This window comes from Lactuca sativa, chromosome 8, assembly GCF_002870075.4.
Source record: "Lactuca sativa cultivar Salinas chromosome 8, Lsat_Salinas_v11, whole genome shotgun sequence".
NCBI classification, from domain to species: domain Eukaryota; kingdom Viridiplantae; phylum Streptophyta; class Magnoliopsida; order Asterales; family Asteraceae; genus Lactuca; species Lactuca sativa.
Genome location: NC_056630.2, coordinates 158368753 through 158393445, shown reverse-complemented (window position 1 = coordinate 158393445; position 24693 = coordinate 158368753). Strand labels below are relative to the sequence as shown.

Below are 24693 nucleotides of genomic sequence, written 5' to 3'. Positions count from 1 at the left end.
TTTGTATCACAGGTGTCTGTACGAAGTTTCATTACACTGAGGGATTAAGGAGATATAAATCACTAGTGATAATGAATGTAAGTTATGTTTATGCTTATGATTCTGTATTGACGATGACATCCCAAATGTTTTAAAATGAATAAAAATACATTTCTTTAGAAATGTTTTGATAATGTAATTATCATGTTTTTCTAGGAACAAATTCCGCAACTTTTTTATTAAAAGAGATACTCTGATTTTTATAAAGCATAAACAAAATCGGTCTTTTCTGGCCGTAAAAATGGGGATGTCACAGGTACCTCTTCATCTAAGGGGAAGGAGCCGGCAGGGTAGCAGCGCATCGTACACACATGATTCCGCATTTGAGAACCCTAGGATTGTACTCTGACATTATTCTATTTGAGATTAGGGTTTTTGAAACATGTAACTATGGTTTTGTGGTTTGATGTGATGTCAGTAATGTTTTACTCAAATAGTTTTACAAGTATTATTATCAAAAACAATAAAAATATCGGTCTCGATTTTTGGGATGTTACATTAAATCACTTATCCAACACCATCAACATCCAATAGAACCTAAACTTCATTCCTTTCAAACCCAAGGCCTTTACATGGTCGAATTGTGGTCCACAAACCCGTAAATAAGAAACGTCTCGAAACAGTATGTTACATAGTTATTTTCCAAAGTGTCAATTTATGTTTCCACGAGTGCCACTTCTTCTTGTTCCTACCATTCTATGCATCTTACGACTAGTCTAGGAATAACATCTATTTCAAATAAAATTGTATTTTAATTAAAGAAAGTGATAATGAAATTTAAAAGAATTGGAATGAAATCGAAGAATATGTGTGATTTTGAAATGGTATAAAAGGATATTTATAGGGTAAATTGAATATGATATATATATATATATATATATATATATATATATATATATATATATATATATATATATATATATATATGATAGAAATTAGGTAAAAACAATAAACTTAAAACCCTTAAGATCACATGCAACCTAAAGGATCTATGTTTTCAATATTTAACCTATAACTATGAACATCAAACAAGAAACCCTATGCTATTTTTGAAAAAAAAAATAAGAAAGGGTTTAGGATTACATACCTTATTTTTATTATAGTAAATAACAAGAATTCCTTCCTTGTAGATCTCTTTTCAGGAGAAGGAGTGGTCGAAAATAAGAGGCCTAAGGGCCTTTATATAGTGGCACAGGAAACCATAGGTAACCCTGATTTGAATATTAAGTTAATATTACAAATCTGGTATTTATCTCATTCTGTATTTATCCACATGAGATATTCTAGAAACCCTAAAATATCCCCTCAAAACCGTCCACCACCTACGGTAGAAAGTTCTAGAGCCTCTTTTCAACTATTGAACAATTGCACTTCTGGATCCTACATTTTTAATTAATTTCATTAATCCCAAAATTAATTCTAATTAATTTTTAATCAATTATTATATAAATAATAGTTTTATAATTAATATATTATTTTCATAATATATTAATAAACTATTTATTTCAATTTATTAATCACATAATAATTTAATCTCTCTCTCTCTCTCTCTCTCTCTCTCTAAGTCATATTGTACAATTGCTAGGTTTGAGGGCAACCCAAAATGGCGGTGCTACTATCAATTCAAGTATATATTGATTTTAGTTATCGACTTAGATACTTAATCCAAAAGTCTCCCACTTGGATAATTCTATAACTATAATTGCCAGTATTACTTTTGAATCGATCAGCAAATTGTAGCTTCCAAAACCTGATGTCAAACTCCGATCTATTCAGAAACGTGTCCTAAGATAAGTGATCAAATATTCCTCTGTTCTTGAGGATATCGTAAGCACATGAGACATGGATTATGATTAATCTCGTTGTCTAAGATATTGCTTTCCGATTTCCGATTCGTGATGACATCATAAGACTTCTAATTGAACACATCAATTTATTCATGGTTGCGCCCAGCACTATAAGTCAACACCAAATAACCGATCAGCCCAAATATATCATTTGTTCGTTAAAGCAAAAGGAACGAATAAACTTTGAATTATATGCTTGCATCTTTTACACATCAAATCACACATGACAATATGTTTTATAACATCATGTTACTGTTGCATTTACGCATTACCAATGCACAACAGACTTGTAAATTACAACTCATATATCTGCGTTTTAAGAATATAAGATATTATCATCTCCGAATTACTCGTGATAGAATCCATGAAGTAATTCTTTGAGCGTGGGTGAATCCAATATTTAAATCTCTATTTCTAAGTACTCATGAATGTTGTAGCAATACAATTGCTATGTCTGACTCTCTTAGACAAAATATAACCCAATTAATGACAATCTTAATTCACTACTTACTTCCCAAAGTATGAGCGACTGTGGAGTTTGAATAATTAAATTATTCTGAAAGTAAAACATGCAAAGTGAAATATAATTATAAACTAATTAACAATGGTCTAAAATCTATTGAATATAAATAAATCTTTATTATTTAATCACCACAACAATTACGACTTTATACATTGTATAATGGTTCGAGTAATCAACTAACCACTTGAATTAAACATCAGTCATGCCATGTTATAAACATGCATACTATGCCTTTCTATAGTCTTTCCTTTGTGAACAGATTAACTGGACAATTTTCCAATGATGCTCACTTCACAATTCCAAATTCTTATCACTATCTAAAATTTACTGGAATTCCAACTTTACATGCATTGACCTTATGTGATGTTGAAGCTTCAAAGTCACAGAGACTGGGGTAACAATATTACAGAATGCTCCATTAGAATTTTGTCACTAAAAACAGTTCCATGGTAATGAAGATTCAAATTCAAGGTACACTCCTTGAACACTTCTCTTAAGTTAAAGTTTCCAACTCACATGTAGATTTTAATAATCAACTCTCATTATGGAAATTTTTACATAATCCCATACAACCATCAATTTTGATCAGAAATCATCTCAATCTAAAACATGTCACTATGGTCTCCCAATAAATACCATATTTCCAATTGTCTACAAGAAACCAATCCTTAGAATGTTCTTGACAATTATTTAACAACTTTAGTCACACAAAATTCTAGTCCTTTTTCTTACAATGCTCTGAGCATTTAAAAGACTAGAATAAGTGAATAATATAGCATATGTAATCAATCCTATATCTGAAGCATATGGGACTCGATTTATTATGTCTCATATAAGGATTTTATATATGTTCATTCTCTTGCTATAATATTCTCATATAGCGAATCTTTTATGCTGAACCATTTCAACATGATATTCACATACGTCTATGACGAAGTTCTATTAAACTATATATCTAATCCTTTAGATTTGAGTATAAGTGCCCTCTCCTTAAGTATATCATAGTGAAACAATTTTTCAAACTTTTCAACTTAGATAATTTAAAACTTTTCTTTCATACGAATAATATTGTCAACATGCAATACTGGCATAATGATTAGACTCCCACTAGCTTTGACATGTAACCATAAATCAACTAAACTTCTAATAATCAATACTCTTGAATTTCTTACAGAAGTATTGATTTATGTTATGTGATGCTTCGATAAGTCTCCAACTAGACTTCTTAATCTTATACACCCTCATTGGATAGCTTACGTATGTGTTTAAACCATTTCATAACTTATAACTATATGTCTTTGAAAGTCCAAACAACTTCTTGCCATTTCTCATAATTCGAAATATGAAGAGGGATGTCATAATCATATTGTGAATTTTATAATGCAATTAATACAACCAATATTGTACGTAGTTGCCAACTTAAGAATACCTAATTTACGTGTTAAGACGTCATTTAGGTCCATAAAGTTATCATGTATGCTTAAGTTGCTATTCTTAACCATTAAGAGCTTATCATGCATCCAAAAATCATTTATGATTAAATATGAAGAGGGATATCATAATCAAATAAGTAAAGTAGCCAACTTTACGTGTTAAGACATCATTTAGGGTTTGATAAGTGTTTGGATGCTTTTGTCTTAACCATTAAGAGGTTATTTCAGATTATTGGGCCTCTAATACGTACGTTGGGCGTACATAGGAGAGTACGCTCAGCATAATGCAGGTTTTAGGCATTAGTGACTTGTACATAGTGCTTCGGTAGTCGGTACACGAAGCGTATGTTTCAAGTACGTAGGCGTACTCCCCAGGGTGTCCATTTTGGGCCTTTTAGGGTTTAGGTTTTGTTGGGTCATTGGACTTCTGACTTTGGGCCATGGCAAGACTATAGACTTTCTTGGGATTAGATCCATAAATATTTTTGGCCCCAATTTGGAAGTTGGGCCTTATTGGAGCTTGGGATGCTATTTAGGAATTTGGACCTTTTGAGCAAATGGGTTAGGCCTTAGTTTTGGGCTAAGTAAGAAAAAGGGTAAAATGGACTTTTACCCTGGATATTGGACAAGTAGCTTAGATTCTTGATTATAGGTCAAGAATCCAATTATTAATTAGATGTTATTTGATGATGTTAGTGTCGGGATTTTCTGGGCTAGCAGAATGAGATTTATTTGAGAGATTCAACAACTAGGGGTGAGTTTCCTCACTATGTTTAGCAGGTCGAAGGTATGAATGCTGACCCATGGTTTGGTATGTTTAGGATGCTAGTTGTCTGCGTGACTCTTGCATGTGATATGTGTTTATATGTTTACCGGGCGGAGCTTGATGCCAGCTGGGGCCCGATAACTATCAGGTATGTTATTTATCTTTGTGATTATTGCATAGGTTTGTATGATTATATGTTTATATGTTTATATGTATACCGGGCGGGGCCTGATGACTGATAGATTTGTTTACTGAGCGGGGCTCGATGACAAGCGGGGCCCATTATATGTTTTATATGTATGGTATGTGGTATCATGGGGAACTAACTAAGCTTTGTGCTTAAAGTTTACATTTTATGTTTCAGGTACTTCTATTTCGAAAGGGAAGAGCTCGGGATGATTGCAGTGCATACACCACAATGTTCTGCATTTTATAAAACTTTAGTGTACTTGGATGTTTATTGATACACTCTGATTCACTATGGTTTTATGATATTGTTTTGGATAATGTTTTATTAAATTAAAATTTGAATATTTTAGTCATATATTTTGGGACGTTACAAATATCCATATTGATCTTTATCAGATACTTAAAAATCTACAAGTTAAAGAGCTTCCTCATAATCATTCTCACGAATTAAAGCGAAACCTTTTCCACCTAAATTTTATGGTGCATGCGTTCCCATCCATGTGAATCTATCATTTCCAACCTATAATCATAAGACAAGGTTTAGAACAAAATCAAATTCAAATTTAGCTTTCCATCATGGACTGAAATTCTTTAATTCTAAACTTCTTGACCTTTGGTATCATAAGTGCCTACCAATGCTTTTGTGATGTTAGTAGCTTAGCCATATTGATTAATGTATTTTCAATGACTAACGTGCTATGCTCTTGTAGTTAAATGCAAATCATCGAACTCAAAAGCATTTTCGACTCAACTTGAAGTGCATAGAAATAAGAATGTGTCAATTAAACACGAATGGACATCAACCTCAGTTCGTGTGCTAGTGATAACAAAAAGGTTTATTACCGATTGACTCTTGAGACTTTCAAGATCAATACGACTCCCACTGACTTCTTGACATAAGAGTTTTTCTTTCAAGGAAAATTATTGACGATCTAAAACAAATATTCAAAAGTCCATGTGGATTCCCGACAAGAAAACACTTCACATGATTTGTCTTGGTTTATCTTTTATTTTAACGAAAACAAAACAACTCCAATTCTAAATTTGCTAAAGTAAGAAAACATTATTACTCCACAAGTTATTATAAATCTTCTTAGTTTGAAATGAGTTTCAAGATACAACTTGTAGTAACTAAAGAACAACTCTAAATCTCGATTGGAAATGTAGTATGACTCATCTGTTGATTGAACCATTCCAACAATATTTGATTCCTCTTCTTAGTCATATAATTGTACTGAAATGTTATTCAAGGATGAATTGTAATATAGTTTCACAATCATTAAGATGATCACAAAACATGATACTAAAGTGCAATCTTTTCTTCTCAGATTGGAGAATCTTTTATCTTTTTGCCTTTTAGATTCTTCTTATTCATTCTGCTACTCTTTAGATCTTGTCAAAGTATCATAATTATGCTTAATCTTATAAACACAACCATATTTACTGAAACATTAGAAAATCATGAGGAATAGAGTTATCATCCTTTGTGGTGGATCTTAATAGTCCATTAAAACATGTACTAGATCCATTAGTCCTTCGCTTGACTCACATAAACATGTGATCAATGAATTAGTTATAATTTTTTGATGAACAAGATTTTCATATATTATGCAATGCAACTTGTACAATAGCAAGTATTTGTCTAGTTGGTGATGAGATTTCTTTTCATTTGGTCATTTATGACAATACAACAAGTGTTATCATAAGAATCAAATCCACAATTAATATTGCGAATATTAGAAATGTAACCAACACTTTCATAATTGCCATTGTAAGGAAGTATAAAATAAGGCAACCAGAAAAACCAAATTTTTACTTTTATTGAGAATAAACGAAAAGTTGAACTTGTCCTTACAACGTGTAAAATAAAAACTATGATTCTAGACATCTCATAAGAGTAATAGTAATCTATTAAATTATCCTAATTCCTAAATAGTAGCTCAAAATTCCGATCATCGAACCATGTGACCGAAGTCTATTTCCCACAGTTAGATTTAGCTCACTCTGCTTAAACTTCATTCTTTCTCTTAGATCCTGTAATAACATCAAATGTGATCATCACATGATGTATTGAGAGTCTATGAATAGGAACTTGGAAAAATAATGGAGTTAGATAATGGATATACCTGAAGTAGATTCACATAACTTAACTTTACTATCTCTGAGATATTTCAGGTACTTTCGGAAGCTTCGCAATCAATGTCCCTTCAATTGTTAGTAAAAACAATTGGACTTTTTAAGCTTAACACATGGAATAACCTCAGAACGAGCCTTTCTCTTTACCATATGATCAAACAGTTTGACTATGGTTGATCCTTTTCCATTGCGAAGAGAAATCTTTTCTAAACCACTAATGTCCATGGAAACATTGGAATTAGACCCTATAAGCAACTTTGCTTCAAATGTGCTTTTAAGCATTTTGCTTTAATAACTATCAACATTTGGGTCAGATCTATTAGGGTCGCATCGAGATTCCTCATACGAAAAATTTCATATGATTTAGGAAGCAAGAGAAGAACCAAATCAATGGCTTGCTCCATTGGGAAAACGACACCTATTCTATCCATCTTGTCAATGTACGACTTCATTTTCAGAACATGTGCACACACATAATTTCCATCTTGATGTCTACATATCAATAGGGATTGAGTAGTTTCGTATCTTTCAACTAAAAGAAAATGCGACGTTGGGAGAGTCACTGGAGGAGTAAGGGGAGGAAGAGTTGAAGAAGCATGACGTCCAGTTCCATCATTTCCCGAAGAAGAGAAAACATGTTCACCTTGATTAGAATGTGGAAGATCATCTTCAGAAGGAAGAGGAAAACCATTTCCAAAAGAATGAGGAAGACTATATATATCTTCATAAGACATCTAAAATTTAGGATAAAAAACAATCCAAGTTAGTCGACTTTAATCCTTAATTATTAACCCAAAAATTAAATTAAGGATAGGATCCATATTTTCAATTCGAACTTTGAAGAGGGATGTCGTAATCAAATATGAATATGTTTTAGGTAGGAAAGGATTTTACCAATTCCAATCTTATGAAACTCCTAGATCTTTTGAGATGCATTGATTCTTATCAATGGCATGTTTAATATCAGATTATGCTCTCACTTTTGTGACTTGGATGGCAAGGATCACAAACGAGATGTGAATAACCACGCAGACCCGCTTGACAACTTTGATATCATTTACCATCTCACATTGATGTGTCGGTTAACCACACATGCTTCAACAACAATGACAATTTTCAAGATGTCCATCATATCTTTTTATAGTCCCTATTAGTGTGTCGGTTAAGCACACACGCTCCACTAGCGACATATAAAGCATGATGTGCATTCTCATGGATTAGCATACTTTTCACATTTTTCTTAAAGTAACTAAGTGTGAGATTTTATAAAAGGAGTTTAGTTACTTTTATATCATTATATTTTTAATGAGATTTAATGTCCTATCAAATCCGTTCTGCTAACATCGCTCCAACAATCAAAGGAGCGGTGGATGAGAGTGGACACTCATTCAATGACCATTTTATATGCAGTTTCCTTATACCCCCTTATAGACCGACTTCGTGAATAAGGCATACTATCGATTTGACCAACTTATTCTTATACATATAATATATATTAATATTTTAATGATATATATAATATAGGTGTATTTTAAAATTTTCAAAATACTAGGTTTATAATTTAAATTTCGAAATTAATATCCAACTGATTAAATTTAAAAAATAAAATAACAATGATTTAATATGTGTCAATTAACTAAATAAACTAAATCAAATAAGGATTAACTAATTAATAGAATCCTAATCCTAACCCTTTAATTTTCGAAAATTAGGGTATAGAGTTATCCAATTTTAATTATTTCTTTTTAGGAAAGTAAAATAATAATTACCAAAATTAAGAAACCCTAACTAACCCAGCCATTTTCGAAATCTTGGGGAAGAGGCTAGGATTTCTAAAACCCTAACCCTAAAAAGTTTGAATAGGGGCAAGGGGCTAGGGTTCTAAAACCCTAACTCTAATCGAAATCTTGGCCTTTTTGGGTTTAATTTCTTTAAACCCTAATTAATCAAATTCAACAATTGTAGCAATTCAATTGAAAACAATTTAGCTCTGTTACCACTGATAGAAATTAGGTAAAACAAATAAACTTAAAACCCTTAAGTTCACATGCAACTTAAAGGATCTGTGTTTTCACTATTGAACCTATAACTATGAACATCAAACAAGAAACCCTATAAACCTTATGCTATTTTCGAAAGAAAAAATAAGAAATGGTTTAGGATTACATATCTTGCTGTTATTATAGTAAAAAACAAGAATTCCTTCCTTGTAGATCTTTTGGAAGCAAGCACCATAATTGTCGCGCCTCTAATGGATCACACTCAAGCTAGCAAGAAAGAGGTTTAAGAGATAAGAGAGAGGAGAGAGAGGAGAGTAGGATTTTCGGATATCTGTTAAGGAGAAGGAGTGGCCGAAAATAAAAGGCCTAAGGGTCTTTATATAGTGGCATGGGAAACTCTAGATAACCATGATTTGAATATTAAATTAATATTTCAAATATGATATTTATCTCATTCTTTATTTATCCACATAGGATATTCCAAAAACCCTAGAATATTCTCTCATAACCGTCCACCACCTCTTGTGGAAGGTTCTGGAGCCTTTTGTTCAACTATTGAACAATTACACTTTGGACCCTGCACTTTTAATTAATTTCATTAATACCAAAATTAATTCTAATTTCTGATCAATTATTAATTAAATGATTGTTTTCTAATTAATATATTATTTTCATAGTATATTAATAAACTATTTATTTCAATTTATTAATCATATAATAAATTAATCTCTTTCTCTCTCTCTCTCTCTCTCTCTCTCTATATATATATATATATATATATATATATATATATATATATATATATATAGACATTATTTCCAATTGCTAGGTTTAAAGACAACCCAAAAGGACCGTGCTACTATCAATTTAAGCATATACAAATTTTAATTATGAGCTTAGACACTTAATCTATATATATATATATATATATATATATATATATATATATATATATATATATATATATATATATATATATATATATAAAGTAATCTTTGAAGAAGACTGAAAATAAAGAAAGGGAGTGAATTTAGAGGTAGTTAACCTAGAATTCCTTTCAATTCGTTGTACCCTCTGTTGTTGGGAATGGTGCCCATAGAAGTACCGCCAGCCCTCTATCCTAACACAAAATTGACTTTGTTCACCCTTAGAGCATCTCTGTTGTATAAGTCTATATTAAGATTTATTGTATTTTCCAACTAGATTTTCTACAAATTGATAAAAATGAATTTCGAAAAGTTTTAACCCTAATGCACATAGATTTGTATAAAAAAAAATTATCTCTTGAGAATGAGTTATTGGATAAAATGTATTTGCTTAAAAAATTGTTGAATCTTCATAATTCTTTAAATGAGATTTAAAATACAAAAATTATTTCCAAAAGCTTGCATTGAAATGCTCTTAGACTATGTCCATTACAATCAAAACCAACCAAACTTTTTATTAAAAAACTAATTTCTCATTCTTCCATCTATACAACCAAATTAAACCCAAATTTTCATTCTCATTAGCAATCCAATCCAAACTTAATTTTCATTAATTAAATATAATTAATACAACCTTGTAAGAATTTTTATTATAACAAAAAAATTTAGAAATATTAAAATTAGTTTTCACTTTCATATAAATAAATTTTGGTCACGAATAATCTATTTTATATATATATATATATATATATATATATATATATATATATATATATATATATATATATTGTAACATCCCGAGTCCAGGTATACCTTGTGAACCTTGATCTATTGACTTGTGGTTTATTTTGGTCGTTATTATAAACAAAGTGAAAAATGAGTACGCGGGGCGTACCTGAGGTGTACGCTTAGCGTACTCGTCAGCGTGCATGTGACTCGGAGACCACCTAGTACGTTGAGCATACCCGTTGGTACGTTGGGCGTACTAGTCCCAGAGGGTGAGTCCCCTATATAAGGGATATGATGGCCTCATTCCTGGCCACCATTCCCAAAGAGAAAACCCTAAGAGTGCCCTAACCCTCGTTCTAGAGCTTCTGTGTGTGTGTGTTTGAGCCTGGAGAGTTTTTGTGTGTTTTTGAAGAGAATAGGAGGTCTTGAAGAAGAATGAGTTGGAGTCCAAGCTTCTAGATCCAAGCAAATCTGAGTGGGGAGCTTCTTGTTGAGGTATAAAGCTTCATACTTTGCCTCTCTTTTGTTGAGCATCTTATTTGAGTATTTTAGGGTTTTAGCCCAGAAAGGTGGAGACTTGATGAGATCTTGAACTCCAGAGATTATGACCAACCCCTTTTGAGCATATGAGTCGTGTAATGTTATAAAAATCCAATCTTGGATGTTGAAATCACTCCATGCATGAGTTATGAGCTCCCTTGAGGCAAAAGAGTGTATATTTTGAGGTTGGTGACCTTTTCCGCCATGCAAAGGCTTAAAGTCACTGACTTTATGGGTTAGGAGCTATTAGAGAGTTTGGATATATGAGATGAGCCAAGGTCTTAATTGTTTAAGACCAAATGAGTGACAATGAGGAAACTGGAGAGTACGATGGGTGTAAATCAAGTACGTGCAGCGTAGGGGTTGCGCATCCCCGATGTCTGCATGGCAGCCGAGTATGCGCAGCGTAGAGATCGAGTACGTGCAGCGTTCTCCCTGTCGTTGACTTTTGATGACTTTTAGGGTTTGGTCAAATTGGGGACTATTAAGCCTATGGAGGGGTAAAATGGTCTTTTACCCTTTTGTGAGTGTAGAAGAGTGAGTCTAGCTTCTTGAGGGCCAATATTAATTAGGGATAATTGTTATGTGTTAGGCGGAGGCTAGACCAGTGGGTAGAGTTTGAGATTTCCGTGTACGAGGTTTTCACTTGTTAGCTTACAAGGTAAGTCTTCTCACTATACTTACCTTGAGTGGTAACTTATGTGTGACCAGAGGGTCTTATGTGTATGTGTTGTGTATTGAGATATCCTGTTATTTGTTTTGTGATATGCTTACTGTGCATTATATTATGAAATGAGTCATATTGTGTTTTTAAAATGAGAAAAAAATTGTTTGAAATTTTACGTCATTACAAGTTGGTATCAGAGCCTTGGTTTGAGGGACTCGGATGCACCCTCAGGTGTGTTTGGACTCAAACTGAGTATTTGAGAAAGATTTTCAAAAAGAGACAAAAAATTTCTAAAATGAGAAAGAGTCTAAGAGAAAACAAGTCGGAGCAGTGTGTACAATTAACCATAGCCCGAGCGGTGATTTCCAAAATACCCTCATTTTGTGCTATGAGATATTTTATGAGATATAATGCATTCTAGAGAATAGGCTAGGTATTTCATATATTAGGACTAGGGTGGCCTGATTTGTGATGCCTTAGCCTAGGGATTTCTGCTATCAATGATTTGTCTTAAGTATGAGTATTTAGCAGGAACGAGCCAATGAGAAGGTCTACTGTGAGAGTAGCTGGTGAGGCATAGAGTAATTGTGATTGAGATCCGAGGAGGAGGACTTGGGGTGAACACTGATGCGGTGTGGAATGTAGTATTAGGCCCATACTACTGGAAGCACCGGATCAGTGAGCAGTCCAAGTAAGAATCCTTAGGATGCTAAGAAACAAGTAGGGGTGAGTGATCGAGTGTGAGTATGCTCGAGCAAATCTCTGATAATTTTGTGTTGTGTTTTAGATACATCATGGTGGGAACACGCCACAACCCTGGAGGCAGTGGGAGTAGCGATGAGGAGATACGAAGGATAATCCACGAGGAGGTGGTTGCAGCTATCCGAACAGAGATTCCAGAGATGTTTGGGTATATCAAGACCTCCTTGATACAGGCGTTGGATGAGCGATACTCTGCTATCACTGAGGCTGTTGCTGTCGCGACGACTGCAATTGTCGCCGCTGCTAGGCCTTAGGGGATTCGTTGTTGTTCCGGGAGTTTAGCAACACGAAGCCACCAGAGTTCGATGGGACGCAGGATTCGATCGCTGCAATGAGGTGGATCTCTGATATCGAAGGGTGTTTTTACATGTGTTCATGTCCCGACCACTTGAGAGTTCGGTTTGCACTGAACCAGCTTCGCTTGGGAGCGAAGGACTGGTGGAAGTTTGTGACAATTTTTACCACTACAGATCATGCTACAGTGACATGGGAGAGGTTTGTTCATATGTTCCGAGACGAGTATGTTCCCCCGGTGGAGAAGGAACGTTTGGCGCAGGAGATTCTGTCTCTCAAGAAGAAGATACAGTTAGTGACTGGGATTTCGAGGATGTTCCATGAGAGGGCGATGTTTTGCCCTGAACACGTGTCCACTGATCAAGCACGCATGAGTCGATATTTTAGCATACTGAGGAGGGATATACGAGAGTTCGTGGTGAACTCGTCATAAAGGACATTGGCTGAGCTTCAGGCCAATGCCAGGAGGAGGGAGATTGAGCTTGAGTTGCAGACTAGGGAGGAGGAAGAGGAGTCCCAGGGTAGGGACCGGAGGTCAGTTCAGTCGCAGCCGGCGACGAAGCAGGCCAAGCCCGCTGATACCAGAGATGGGGGCCAGAAGGGCCGCACTTGTGGCAAGTGCAGAAAGAGTCACGAGGGTTCTTGCCATTCGAGTATCTGCTATAAATGTGGCAAAGAGGGGAACATGGCGAAGGATTGCCAAAAGGGGCTCTCGGTTTGCTTCCATTGCAACCAGACCGGCCACCGAAGGCCGAGTGCCCTCAGCTCGTGCAGGGATCAGCCTAGGGATCTGCACATACTTTTGTGCGTGATACTGAGAGCCGGCCAGCGAAGGCCAAGACACCGAGGGTTCATGGGAGAGCCTTTCAGCTGAAAGCGGAGGAGGTCCACGCAGCACCTGACGTTGTGGCCGATACGTATTCTTATATTATTCTTTTGAGATATTTTTTTCTTATATTGTGATTGTGTATAGGTACTTTTCATGTGAGTTTTGTGCCTGCCTTGGTGTTATTTGACTCGGGTGCGAGTCGATGTTTCATATCATTAGCATTTAGTTGTCACATTAGTATTCGACGAGAAGCGTTGAGTCGACCTCTAAGAGTCTCCATATCCGATGAGCATGCAGTGTTTGCGACTGATGTGATCCGAGGATGTGTGCTTGAGATTTTCAGAGTTGAGTTTTCGATAGATCTGGTACCGATCGTGATGAGGGATGTTTGTGTCATCGTGGGCATGGACTGGTTGAGTCGATTTGGAGTTGTGATCGACTGTGAGCGTCAGCTAGTGACTATATGAGACCCTATTGGGGGAGTACTTACGGTATACAACGAGGGTACTAGATCTGGATCAGCTTTCTTCTCTGCTGCCAGGGCGAGGTAGAGTTTACAGCAGGGATGTATGGGGTTTCTGGCGTATGTGATCGATACGCGGTCTACTGCGGAGAGATTGAGTTCCATCTCCAAGGTTCCGATAGTGTGCGGGTTTCCAGATGTTTTCCCGGAGTAGTTACTGGGTGTACCTCCCGAGAGGCAGGTAGAGTTTCGGACCGATTTGATGTCGGGTTTGGCTCTTATTGTCAAGGCACCCTATCGGCTTGCGCCACCAGAGGTGCAGGAGTTATCCTCACAACTCCAGGAGCTGCTGGGGAAAGGGTTTGTCAAGAAAAAGGATTGTTCACACTGGATGTGCATTGATTATCGGGAGTTGAACAAGCTGACGGTCAAGAACCATTATCCACTTCTGAGGAATGACGATCTGTTCGATCCATTTCAGGGTGCATCTTGGTTTTCCAAGATTGATTTGAGGTCTGGGTATCATCAGATGAGAGTCCATGAGGAGGATGTCCCGAAGAAGGACTTAGGACACGTTATGGGCACTATGAGTTTGTGGTGATGCCCTTCGAACTCACCAACGCACCAGCGGCATTCATGCACCTAATGAACCGGGTGTATATGCCCATGCTGGATCGATCAGTGATTGTGTTCATTGACGATATCTTGGTGTATTCGAGGTCCAGAGAGCAACATGAGGAACACTTAAGAGAGATTCTGGGTGTATTGAGATCGGAGAGGCTCTATGCCAAGTTATCCAAATGTGATTTCTGGTTACAAGAGGTCCGGTTCTTGGGACACCTCGTTAATCAGGATGGTATTTTGGTCGATCCAGCCAAGATTGAGGCAGTTAAGAGATGGGAGGTGTTGAGATCCCCCACTGAGATCAGGAGTTTTCTGGGGCTGGCTACATATTATCAGAGATTTCTCCAAGATTTTCGCCCCTTTCACCATTTTGACCCAGAAGGGCGTTGCGTTTACTTGGGATCCTGAGCAGCAGACCTCATTTGAGACCCTTCGCCAGATATTGAGCGAGGCTCCTGTGTTAGCCCTTCCGGAGGGAATAGAGGATTTTGTGGTTTATTGCGATGCATCTATTATAGGCACGGGTGCAGTACTGATGCAAAGAGAGCACGTGATAGCGTACGCACCGAGGCAGTTGAAGCCTCATGAGACTAGATATCCCACTCACGATCTAGAGTTGGGGGCGGTGGTGTTTGCCCTCAAGATCTGGTGTCACTATCTGTATGGGGTTCGGTGTACCATATACATGGACCATAAAAGTTTGAAGTATCTTATGGATCAGGCCAGCCTTAACATGAGACAGAGAAGGTGGTTGGATGTGGTGAAAGATTACGAATGCGAGATCCTGTATCATCCGGCCAAGGCTAATGTGGTAGCCAACGCCCTGAGCCATAGAGTAGAGAGTACCCCGATCTGAGATGAGTGTATGAGGATCACAGTGATGACTCCAGTCTTAGATATAATTCGAGAGGCCCAGGAGGAGGCCATGAGACCAGAGAACCGCAACAGGGAGAGGGTGATTGGGCAGGTGTCCGAGTTTGTGACGGACAACCGATGGCTTATAACCTTTTGAGGGAGGATTTGGGTGCCCTAAACGGACAGAGCTTGATGTACACTGATGGAGGACGCGCGTAGATTGAGATTCTCGATCCACCTCGGGGCCACTAAGATGTATTTGGACCTGAAGAGAGATTATTGGTGGACCTGAATGAAGAGAGACGTTGCTTAGGTAGTCGAGAGGTGCTTGACATGTCGTCGGGTTAAGGCCGATCACCAGCGTCCTCATGGCAAGTTGCAGCCATTGGAGGTTCCCCAGTGGAAATGAGAACAAACTTCTATGGATTTTATCACCAAGTTGCCGAGAACCGCGCGGGGTGTCGATGCGATTTCGGTGATTGTGGATCGGTTGACGAAGAGCGCTCACTTTCTTGCCATCAGTGAGAGCTCTTTTGCAGAGAGGCTGGCAGAGATATATGTGAGAGAGGTGGTAACTCCGCATGGGATGCCGACATCTATAGAGTCATATCGGGATGTGCGTTTTACTTATAGATTGTGGAAGAAGTTCTATGAGGAGTTGGGAACACGATTGCATTTTAGTACAGCCTACCACCCACAGACAGACGGACAGAGTGAGCGGATGGTTCAGACGCTCGAGAACATGCTTCGAGCATGTGTTATGGACTTCGGTGGAAGTTAGGACACATACCTACCCTTGGATGAGTTTTCTTACAACAACAGCCACCATTCTGGTATTGGTATGCCTCCTTTGGAGCTTCTTTATGAGGGGAGGTGTCTGACCCCTATCTGTTGGGGTGAGGTGGGGCAGCGAGTGATGGGTAGCACTGAGATAGTGCTAAAGATGATTGAGCAAATTCAGCAGGTCAGGCAGAGGTTACTGATGGCTAAGAGTCGCTAGAAGAGTTATGCGGACAGGCGACGATCCGAGCTTGAGTTTCAGGTTGGAGATTTCGTTCTCCTGAGGGTATCCCCATGGAAATGGGTGATACGGTTCAGGAAGAGGGGGAAGTTGGGGCCCCGATACATCGGTCCTTTCAGGGTGACCGCTAGAGTGGGTAAGGTAGTGTACCGTTTAAAGCTACCAGCGGAGTTGAGCCAGATCCATGACACCTTCCATGTGTCCTAGTTGAGGAAGTGTGTCACCGATGAAATGGCAATGATACCACTAGAGGACATTCAGGTGGATGCGATCCTGAATTATATTGAGAGACCGATCGCGATTATGGATCGAAAGGTGAAGGTTTTGAGGAACAAAGAAGTACCCTTGGTTCAAGTTCAGTGGCAACATCGGAAAGAGACAGAGATGACTTAGGAGCTGGAGTCCGAGATGCGGCAGTAGCATCCAGAACTATTTTAGGAACATGACTTCGAGGGCGAAATATGATTCTAGTGGAGGAGATTTGTAACATCCCGAGTCCAGGTATACCTTGTGAACCTTGATCTATTGAGCTCTGTTCTATTCTGGGTCCTTTTTATAAAAAATAGTGAAAAACGAGTACGCGGGCGTACCTGAGGTGTACGCTTAGTGTACTTATCCGCGTGCATGTGACGTGGAGACCACCTAGTACGCTGGGCGTACTAGGCCCAGAGTGCCAACCCTAATTTAGGGTGAGTCCTCTATATAAGGTATATGATGGCCTCATTCCTTGCCACCATTCCTAGAGAGAAAACCCTAAGACTGCCCTAACCCTCGTTCTAGAGCTTGTGTGTGTGTGTGTGTGTTTGAGCCTTGAGAGTTTTTGTGTGGCTTTGAAGAGAAAATGACGTCTTGAAGAAAAAGGAGTTGGAGTCCAAGATTCTAGATCCGAGCAAATCTGAGTAGGGAGCTTCTTGTTGAGGTATAAAGCTTCAGACTTTGCCTCTCTTTTGTTGAGCATCTTATTTGAGTATTTTAGAGTTTTGTCCCAAAAAGGTGGAGACTTGATGAGATCTTGAACTCCTAAGACTATGACCAACCCCTTTTGAGCATATGAGTAGTGTAATGTCATAAAATTCCAATCATAGATGTTGAAATCACTCCATGCATGAGTTATGAGCTCCCTTGAGGCAAAAGAGTGTATATTTTGAGGTTGGTGATCTTTTCCGCCATGCAAAGGCTTAAAGTCACCGACTTTATGGGTTAGGAGCTATTAGAGAGTCTGGATCTATGAGATGAGCCAAGGTCTTAACTTTTTAAGACCAAATGAGTGAGAATGAGGAAACTAGAGAGTACGATGGGCATAAATCCAGTACGCGCGGCGTAGGGGTTGCGCATCCCTGATGCCTGCATGGCAGCCGAGTACGCGCAGCGTACTCCTTGCTGTTGACTTTTGATGATTTTTAGGGTTTGGTCAAATTATGGACAATTAAGCCTATGGAGGGGTAAAATGGTCTTTTACCCTTCTGTGAGTGTAGAAGGGTGAGCCTAGCTTCTTGAGGGCCAATATTAATTAGGGATAATTATTATGTTTTAGGCGGAGGCTAGACTGGTGGCTAAAGTTCGATATATCCGAGTACGAGGTTTTCACTTGCTAGCTTACAAGATGAGTCTTCTCACTATACTTACCTTGAGTGGTAACTTATCTGTATGTGTTGTGTATTTAGATATCCTGTTATTTGTTTTGTGATATGCTTACTATGCATTATATTGAGTTGCTGAGTTGAGGGACCAGAGGGTCCACCTGAGTTGTGGGACCGGAGGGTCCCACTGAGACACATCGAACGGAGGGTCCTATAGAGTTGTAGCCTTGAGTGGCTAATGTGTTGTATGTGGTATTTTGGGGAACTCATTAAGCTTTATGCTTTTCAGGTAGTTCTGAGGATCGCGGAAAGGCATCGGCATGATTGTACACACTGGCGAGAGATTGCTTTTATCATTATGGGATTGTGTTTTATTTGTTGACATTTGAGACATATGTGATTTTGAGAATTATGAAATGAGTTATATTGTGTTTTTAAAATGAGAAAAAAATTGTTTGAAATTTTACGTCGTTATATATATATATATATATATATATATATATATATATATATATATATATATATATATATATATATATATATATATATATATAGGCTTAGGTTATTATATTCAAAGTAATTATTGTCTTATTGTATGCATAAATGTAAGCCAATCATTTTACTTATTTTAAAAAAGTGGTTAATACATATTATTGAATTAAATATAATTGAAAAATACCATCTAATTTAACTAGAAGGGTATTTTAGTCAATTAATATATATTTAATAAAGGAAATTTGCATATTCTAAGGGATCATAGATTCTATTAATTTTAAAAATCCGATTTTATGAATTAAAATGTTTTTAATTCGGACATTTTGACAGAATATGTTTGAGTATGTTCAAAAATAAAAATACTCCTGAACCATAAAATAATAAAAGTATTCTTGAACATATTTCTTGATCATGACTTTAAAAATTTCTTATAGAATAACAAAATTCTCGAACCATCAATTGAAGAATTGAAACAAACATTACATTAATTCTTATAGAATACATGTAACAATTGCTAAGAAATACATTTATTGTTAAAGAATAAAAAAAAAAAAAAAAAAACTTTCAAATCTGGAAAAAAAAACATCAAAATCTAACAAATACACAAATACATTCTAAAAGAATAATGTTGCTAAGAGACGTCGTTCTGGTCCGTTCTTCAAGCATCAGCTTCTGTGGAAACAAATCCAATGAATAAATTAGTGAGAAAATATTCATATTCAATTCCAATATAATTGTAATTCGTGATTTCATTCTTATAGAATTGAAATTCATTTACCAATAATTATATTAATTCGGGAAATTCTAACAGAATATGTTCATGGTTATCATAAAAAACATTCTTTTCAGATAGAATCCTATAAACGAAGAAATATCATTCAGTTGAAGCATTTTAGCGAGCGCTTGGTGTGCATCAATACAACTTTCAATTTCCTATAAAAAATTAGACAATCAGAACAAATTCTCAATTCACCAAAAATATTACACCTTGAAAGAATTAGACAATAAACCTAAACACATCCAAAATTTCTTTGATTTCTGTCAAACAATCAACCCAAACATCCATTCTATATATTGAAATCAAATAAAATTAAAAAGCTCATTTGAAAATTAAACTTCATTGGTTTACAGTAAATCAATCAAAATAAAAAGCAGAAGGAAGAAACTTGTACCCATCGACCTCCTTGTCTCTCGTTCTCACCTCACAAGAAAAAAAAAAAAAAAAAAAAAAAAAAAAAAAAAAAGGAAGAAGTGGCAGAAGAAACGGAAGTTGTTGTTGTCATCTTGTCATTGACAAAAAAAGCCCTAAATTCTCGCTCAATGAGAAACAGATGTAGAATTTCTCCGAAAATGAGTAAAATTTGTAGAGGATTTTGATGGAGAAGTTCATATTAACAACATCGAGAGGGAGGAGAATGCGAAAATCTTGTTGAAGCTCATCGTACAGGTAGCGTCACTCTCAAACCTAGAGACTTCTATTTAAATGTTGTTCCTCAACTCGCGATGAGATAAATGTTGCAACTCCGGATTACCGACAGCCGTAATAGCGTATGGCGGGTGGAGATCGTTGACAACAACAAATGATGGTGGTGGCGATCTTATGTTTTGGAGCTAGGGTTAGGGAGGATCGAATATGATAGAATACACTATTGTTGATTGTTTTAAAAAGGGATAAATGTAGATCAAAGTAATTACCATAATTATAGGAGTGTATTTGTAGAAATTATTTATCAAATTACTAAATTACCCTTATTTATTTGTTTGATTATTTATTTATTTTTTAAATTTTGATTGACTCACATTTATGTATACAATAACACAATAATTACTTTAAACACTTGAACCTATCTCTATATATATAATCAAAAGATAGAAAACCGCCTTTTTATATCTATCATTAGCCCAATCCAAAATCAATTTTATATTAAATTATTATAATTCCTAATTATTTTATATACTCATGGTAGAATATGAAAATAAAAAAAATAAAGAATTTGGTAATATTTTTTAAAAATGTTTAGCCTCCAAAAATGAACTCCATATTTATTTAATATTAAAATATAACCCAACTTGGGTTTGAGATGGAGGCTTCCGTCGTTTGTTTCTTTTTACTTCACTTTATTGTAACATTTTCTTTACATTATTTTAAACATATATGGAGTGCATGCCCCCTTTTCTTATTTTATTGTTTAGTTGTTAACCCAAATTAATATGAATTTGTATTGCTATGAGTAGAACGTTACCATTCTGTCAAGAGCAAAGACAAAATGAATAACGTTATCTGACAAGTGACACCTATTATAAGTGGGAAGAAAAGTTAAATTAATGAGATCAACATAAATAATAGAAAATGATAAAAGTTAGATTAATGACATAAATGGGAAGAAAACTTTTTGGTGATTAAGTTTTAACATTTTGTCTTTGGTGTTTATATATTTGATTCCTCTATTAAAAAAAGACTAGAAACTCATATAATAGACCAAGTACCAATCAAGAAGAAGCTCGAACTAGTATTGCAATTTACACTCGACTAACAAATTCCAATGGCAGATGGAGATGTGAATATCTCCATTGATGAAACCGTCAAAGGTCTTCTAAATTCTGTACAAAATCGAAGTCCTATCGACCTATTTTCAACATCTATCAACATTGTTCCTAGTGGCCTTCGGGATCTCAGCCCTTCTTCTTTCATCCCTAGGGTGGTCTCTATAGGTCCTCTTCACAAAGAAAACGAAAATCTGAAAGCATTTGAAGACCAGAAAGCAACTTATGTGCATGAACTATTGCATCCTCTCGACTCCCCAGTCGAGCAAACACTAAAAGAATGTGTGCTGAAGGTGGCTTTTTCAGTAGACAGAATCAGGGCATCCTATGTCCCGAAGATCACCTATAGTGACATGGAACTTGCCAAAATGATGGTTATGGATGCTTGTTTCATACTTGGATTCATTGGCGCACTTTCAGAATCCAGTGACGAACCAGAACTACAATACTTGTTGCGTGGCTCGTCTATAGTTTATGACCTCGTGCTTGTTGAAAACCAGATCCCTTTCTTTATTCTTCAAGACATTTTCGACTGCACAATCTTGAAATCCAAACCTACAGCCTCTCTTACTGATCTTATCCTTCAACTCATACAAGTTTTCAACGTCTTTCAATCAAACATAACAATCAGCAACGTTTACCCATTTGTACCTCTTGATCATATTCTTGGTTTTCTTGATAGGTGTTACTGGCCATCAGTGGAATACTCTCCTTCACAAGGATTACCAAGTTCAGCAATCCACTCGACTGTAGAACTTGAGAGAGCAGGGATGATCTTTCAGTGTAATCAAGATCATGAAAGATGGCAGATGGATATGGAGTTCATATCTTCTAAGTTTTCATGTTTTTCGTGGTGTTGGGGGAAGCCTACTCTAAGAATGCCAGTATTGCGTATTGACAACTTCACTGAGTTGATTTTAAGGAACCTCATTGCTTACGAACAGTCCTCTGGATTTCGTACTTATGTCACCTCGTATGCTATGGCCATGGATATGCTAGTCGATAATCAAGAAGACATTGCAAAGTTAATAGACTCAAAAGTCGTTGTCAACCATTTAGGTTCAAATGAAAAGGCTGCAAATATGATGAATAGTCTTTGCAAAGAACTTCCCTTATTAAGTTTCTATTACATTGATATCTGGCGACAAATGGATACCCACTACAATAGTTATTGGCCCAAAAATATATCGGCTTTGAAGCGTACATATTTCAGTAGTCCATGGAATATGATTGCTCTACTTGCTGGTATCGCCCTCTTTGCTCTTACCATAGTTCAGACCATATATACTGTCAATGCCGCATAGCGCAAAATTACTTTTTTCTTAAGCTGCTGGAAGCAACCTGCAGTTGATTTGAATTGTTTTGAGATGTGCCTTTTTTATTTGTTAACGCTTGCAACATGTTTATGTCAATCTTCATCTTGAGGGGTTCCACAAAACATGGTGATTACTTGTCCTTTAAGATTTATATTTTCAAAATTTCTATCATTCAGAAATGTAATGTTTTTGTTAGTTATTATACACTTGCGAATAGTTGTATCACCCACATTTTTATATATATTTATCACAATTACCCCGTCCTACTACCTCATAACAACTTATAATCAAAAAATGTTAGGTTGGTATGCTTCCGTTCTGTGAAATGTATAACTATTTAGTTAAATTGAGGTTTTTCGTAAGGATGTTATTCGGGTCGGAACCGGACCGAACCGATGCAAACCCGAATAAACCGAAAACCAAATAAGGTTAATTGAAGGAACCGAAAGCCGGACCAATTAACCTAATACGGGTTTGGTTAAATAACCGAATAACATTCACAATATGATTAACAACCTAATATAACCGAAAAAAAACAAATAAATTATATTATGATTCCATAACCCCAATAACATTTACAATATGATTATAATCACTATATTTTTTAGACAAAATTGCATAAATGGTCCTTGTGGTATGCATTTTTTTGGGGTTTTAGTCCAAACCACGATTTTTTTGGATTGGTGGTTCTTTTGAGCTAGTTTCGTAGCGTTTTTGGTCCCTCTAAATAGTGAAATGACTGCAATACCTTTGGGGTATTTATTTTTCATTTTTAAATTCATTTTTTTTTAATTTAATATTTATTTATTCATTTTAATTATTAAAAAAATGTGAGGGCCCACCTCTCTCTCTCTCTCTCTCTCTCTCTCTCTCTCTCTCTCTCTCTCTACAAACTCCACCCCCTCCTCCTTCTTCATTTATGACCAAGAACTCCCTACTGGAGGTGGAGCCGTTTTTCCGGCCACTAAGACATTCGAGGTTACCTACTACCACCGTCTGAAACCGCCTATTCTGACCATCCTCACAGTCGCACTCCACCACCATCCACCTTTGTTGTTGTTCCCCTTCCTTCTCGCCAATCCGAGCCGGACTCCAAAAACGAAGGTAGCAAAGCCATCGGAGGCAACTCGCCACCCCACTACACCGACTAATTTCCCTTTTTACTCTCGTTGTGTACTGTCGGACGGGAATCCAAGTCCCTTTCTATTCAAATCACTTCAAAAATCCCTAAATCACTTTCATATCTTTTTATTTATGAGTTCTTTGTTGTTCTTAGAAATGTACAACTTCTTATTATTCAAGTTATTGATCTATCGTACAACCAACTTTCTCAATCGGAAACAGGTGTAGGTGGTGGTTGATGATTGTGTCGTGGCAGAGAGATGCAACGCCTGTGAAGAAATGTAGGGGTTGTGAAGAAAATGGGTGATTCCTAAAACAACGGTAACACCTCCTCCTCTCTATTCCATCGTCGGCAACAAATTTAACAAGAAATCATCCTCCATCTAATATCTATTACTTCTGGATCTACACACTGAACTCGCCGGAGAAGCATTGCTCTGCTGGAAAAGCAACTCCCAATTTCGACTACTCTCCTATCCTTGCCAATTCTGGAGAAGCATTTCATTTGCTTCCATTTAAAGGAGACCAGAGATGATTTTTGGGGATTTATTGAGATTCTTTTGGTTTTGAATAACCATTTTGTGAACCTGAGGGGTAGGAGGAACAGAAGATTTGGAGGATGAATCGGAAGCCTCCTTATGGATCTATGAGTTTATGTGTGTGGAGAGAGAGAGAGAGAGAGAGAGAGAGAGAGAGGGAGAGAGGGAGAGAGAGAGAGAGAGAGAGAGGGAGAGAGAGAGAGAGAGAAAGAATGAATGGGGTGTGGGGCCATTTTATTATTAATAAAACATTAAATTAAATAGAAAAAATATAAAAATATATATCAAGAGGGAAATTTAGTCATTTCAACTTTTACAGAGACCATTTTCACATACAAACTAGTCAAAAAGGACCATTAATCTAAAAAACTCGGGGTTTGGACTAAAACCCCAAAAAAAATACATACCACAGGTACCATTTTTGCAATTTTGTCTATTTTTTATTACTTTTATA

General features: G+C 36.5%; 1 protein-coding gene across 1 annotated transcript; it reads left to right on the top strand.

Moving 5' to 3' along the window:
• The first annotated feature begins 21192 nt into the window (after nt 1-21192).
• LOC111884046 (UPF0481 protein At3g47200) lies at nt 21193-22809 on the top strand. Its single transcript, XM_023880376.3, has one exon. It carries the CDS (start codon nt 21262-21264, stop codon nt 22564-22566), a length of 1305 nt encoding a protein of 434 aa, XP_023736144.1. The 5' UTR covers nt 21193-21261; the 3' UTR covers nt 22567-22809.
• The last annotated feature ends 1884 nt before the right edge of the window (nt 22810-24693 follow it).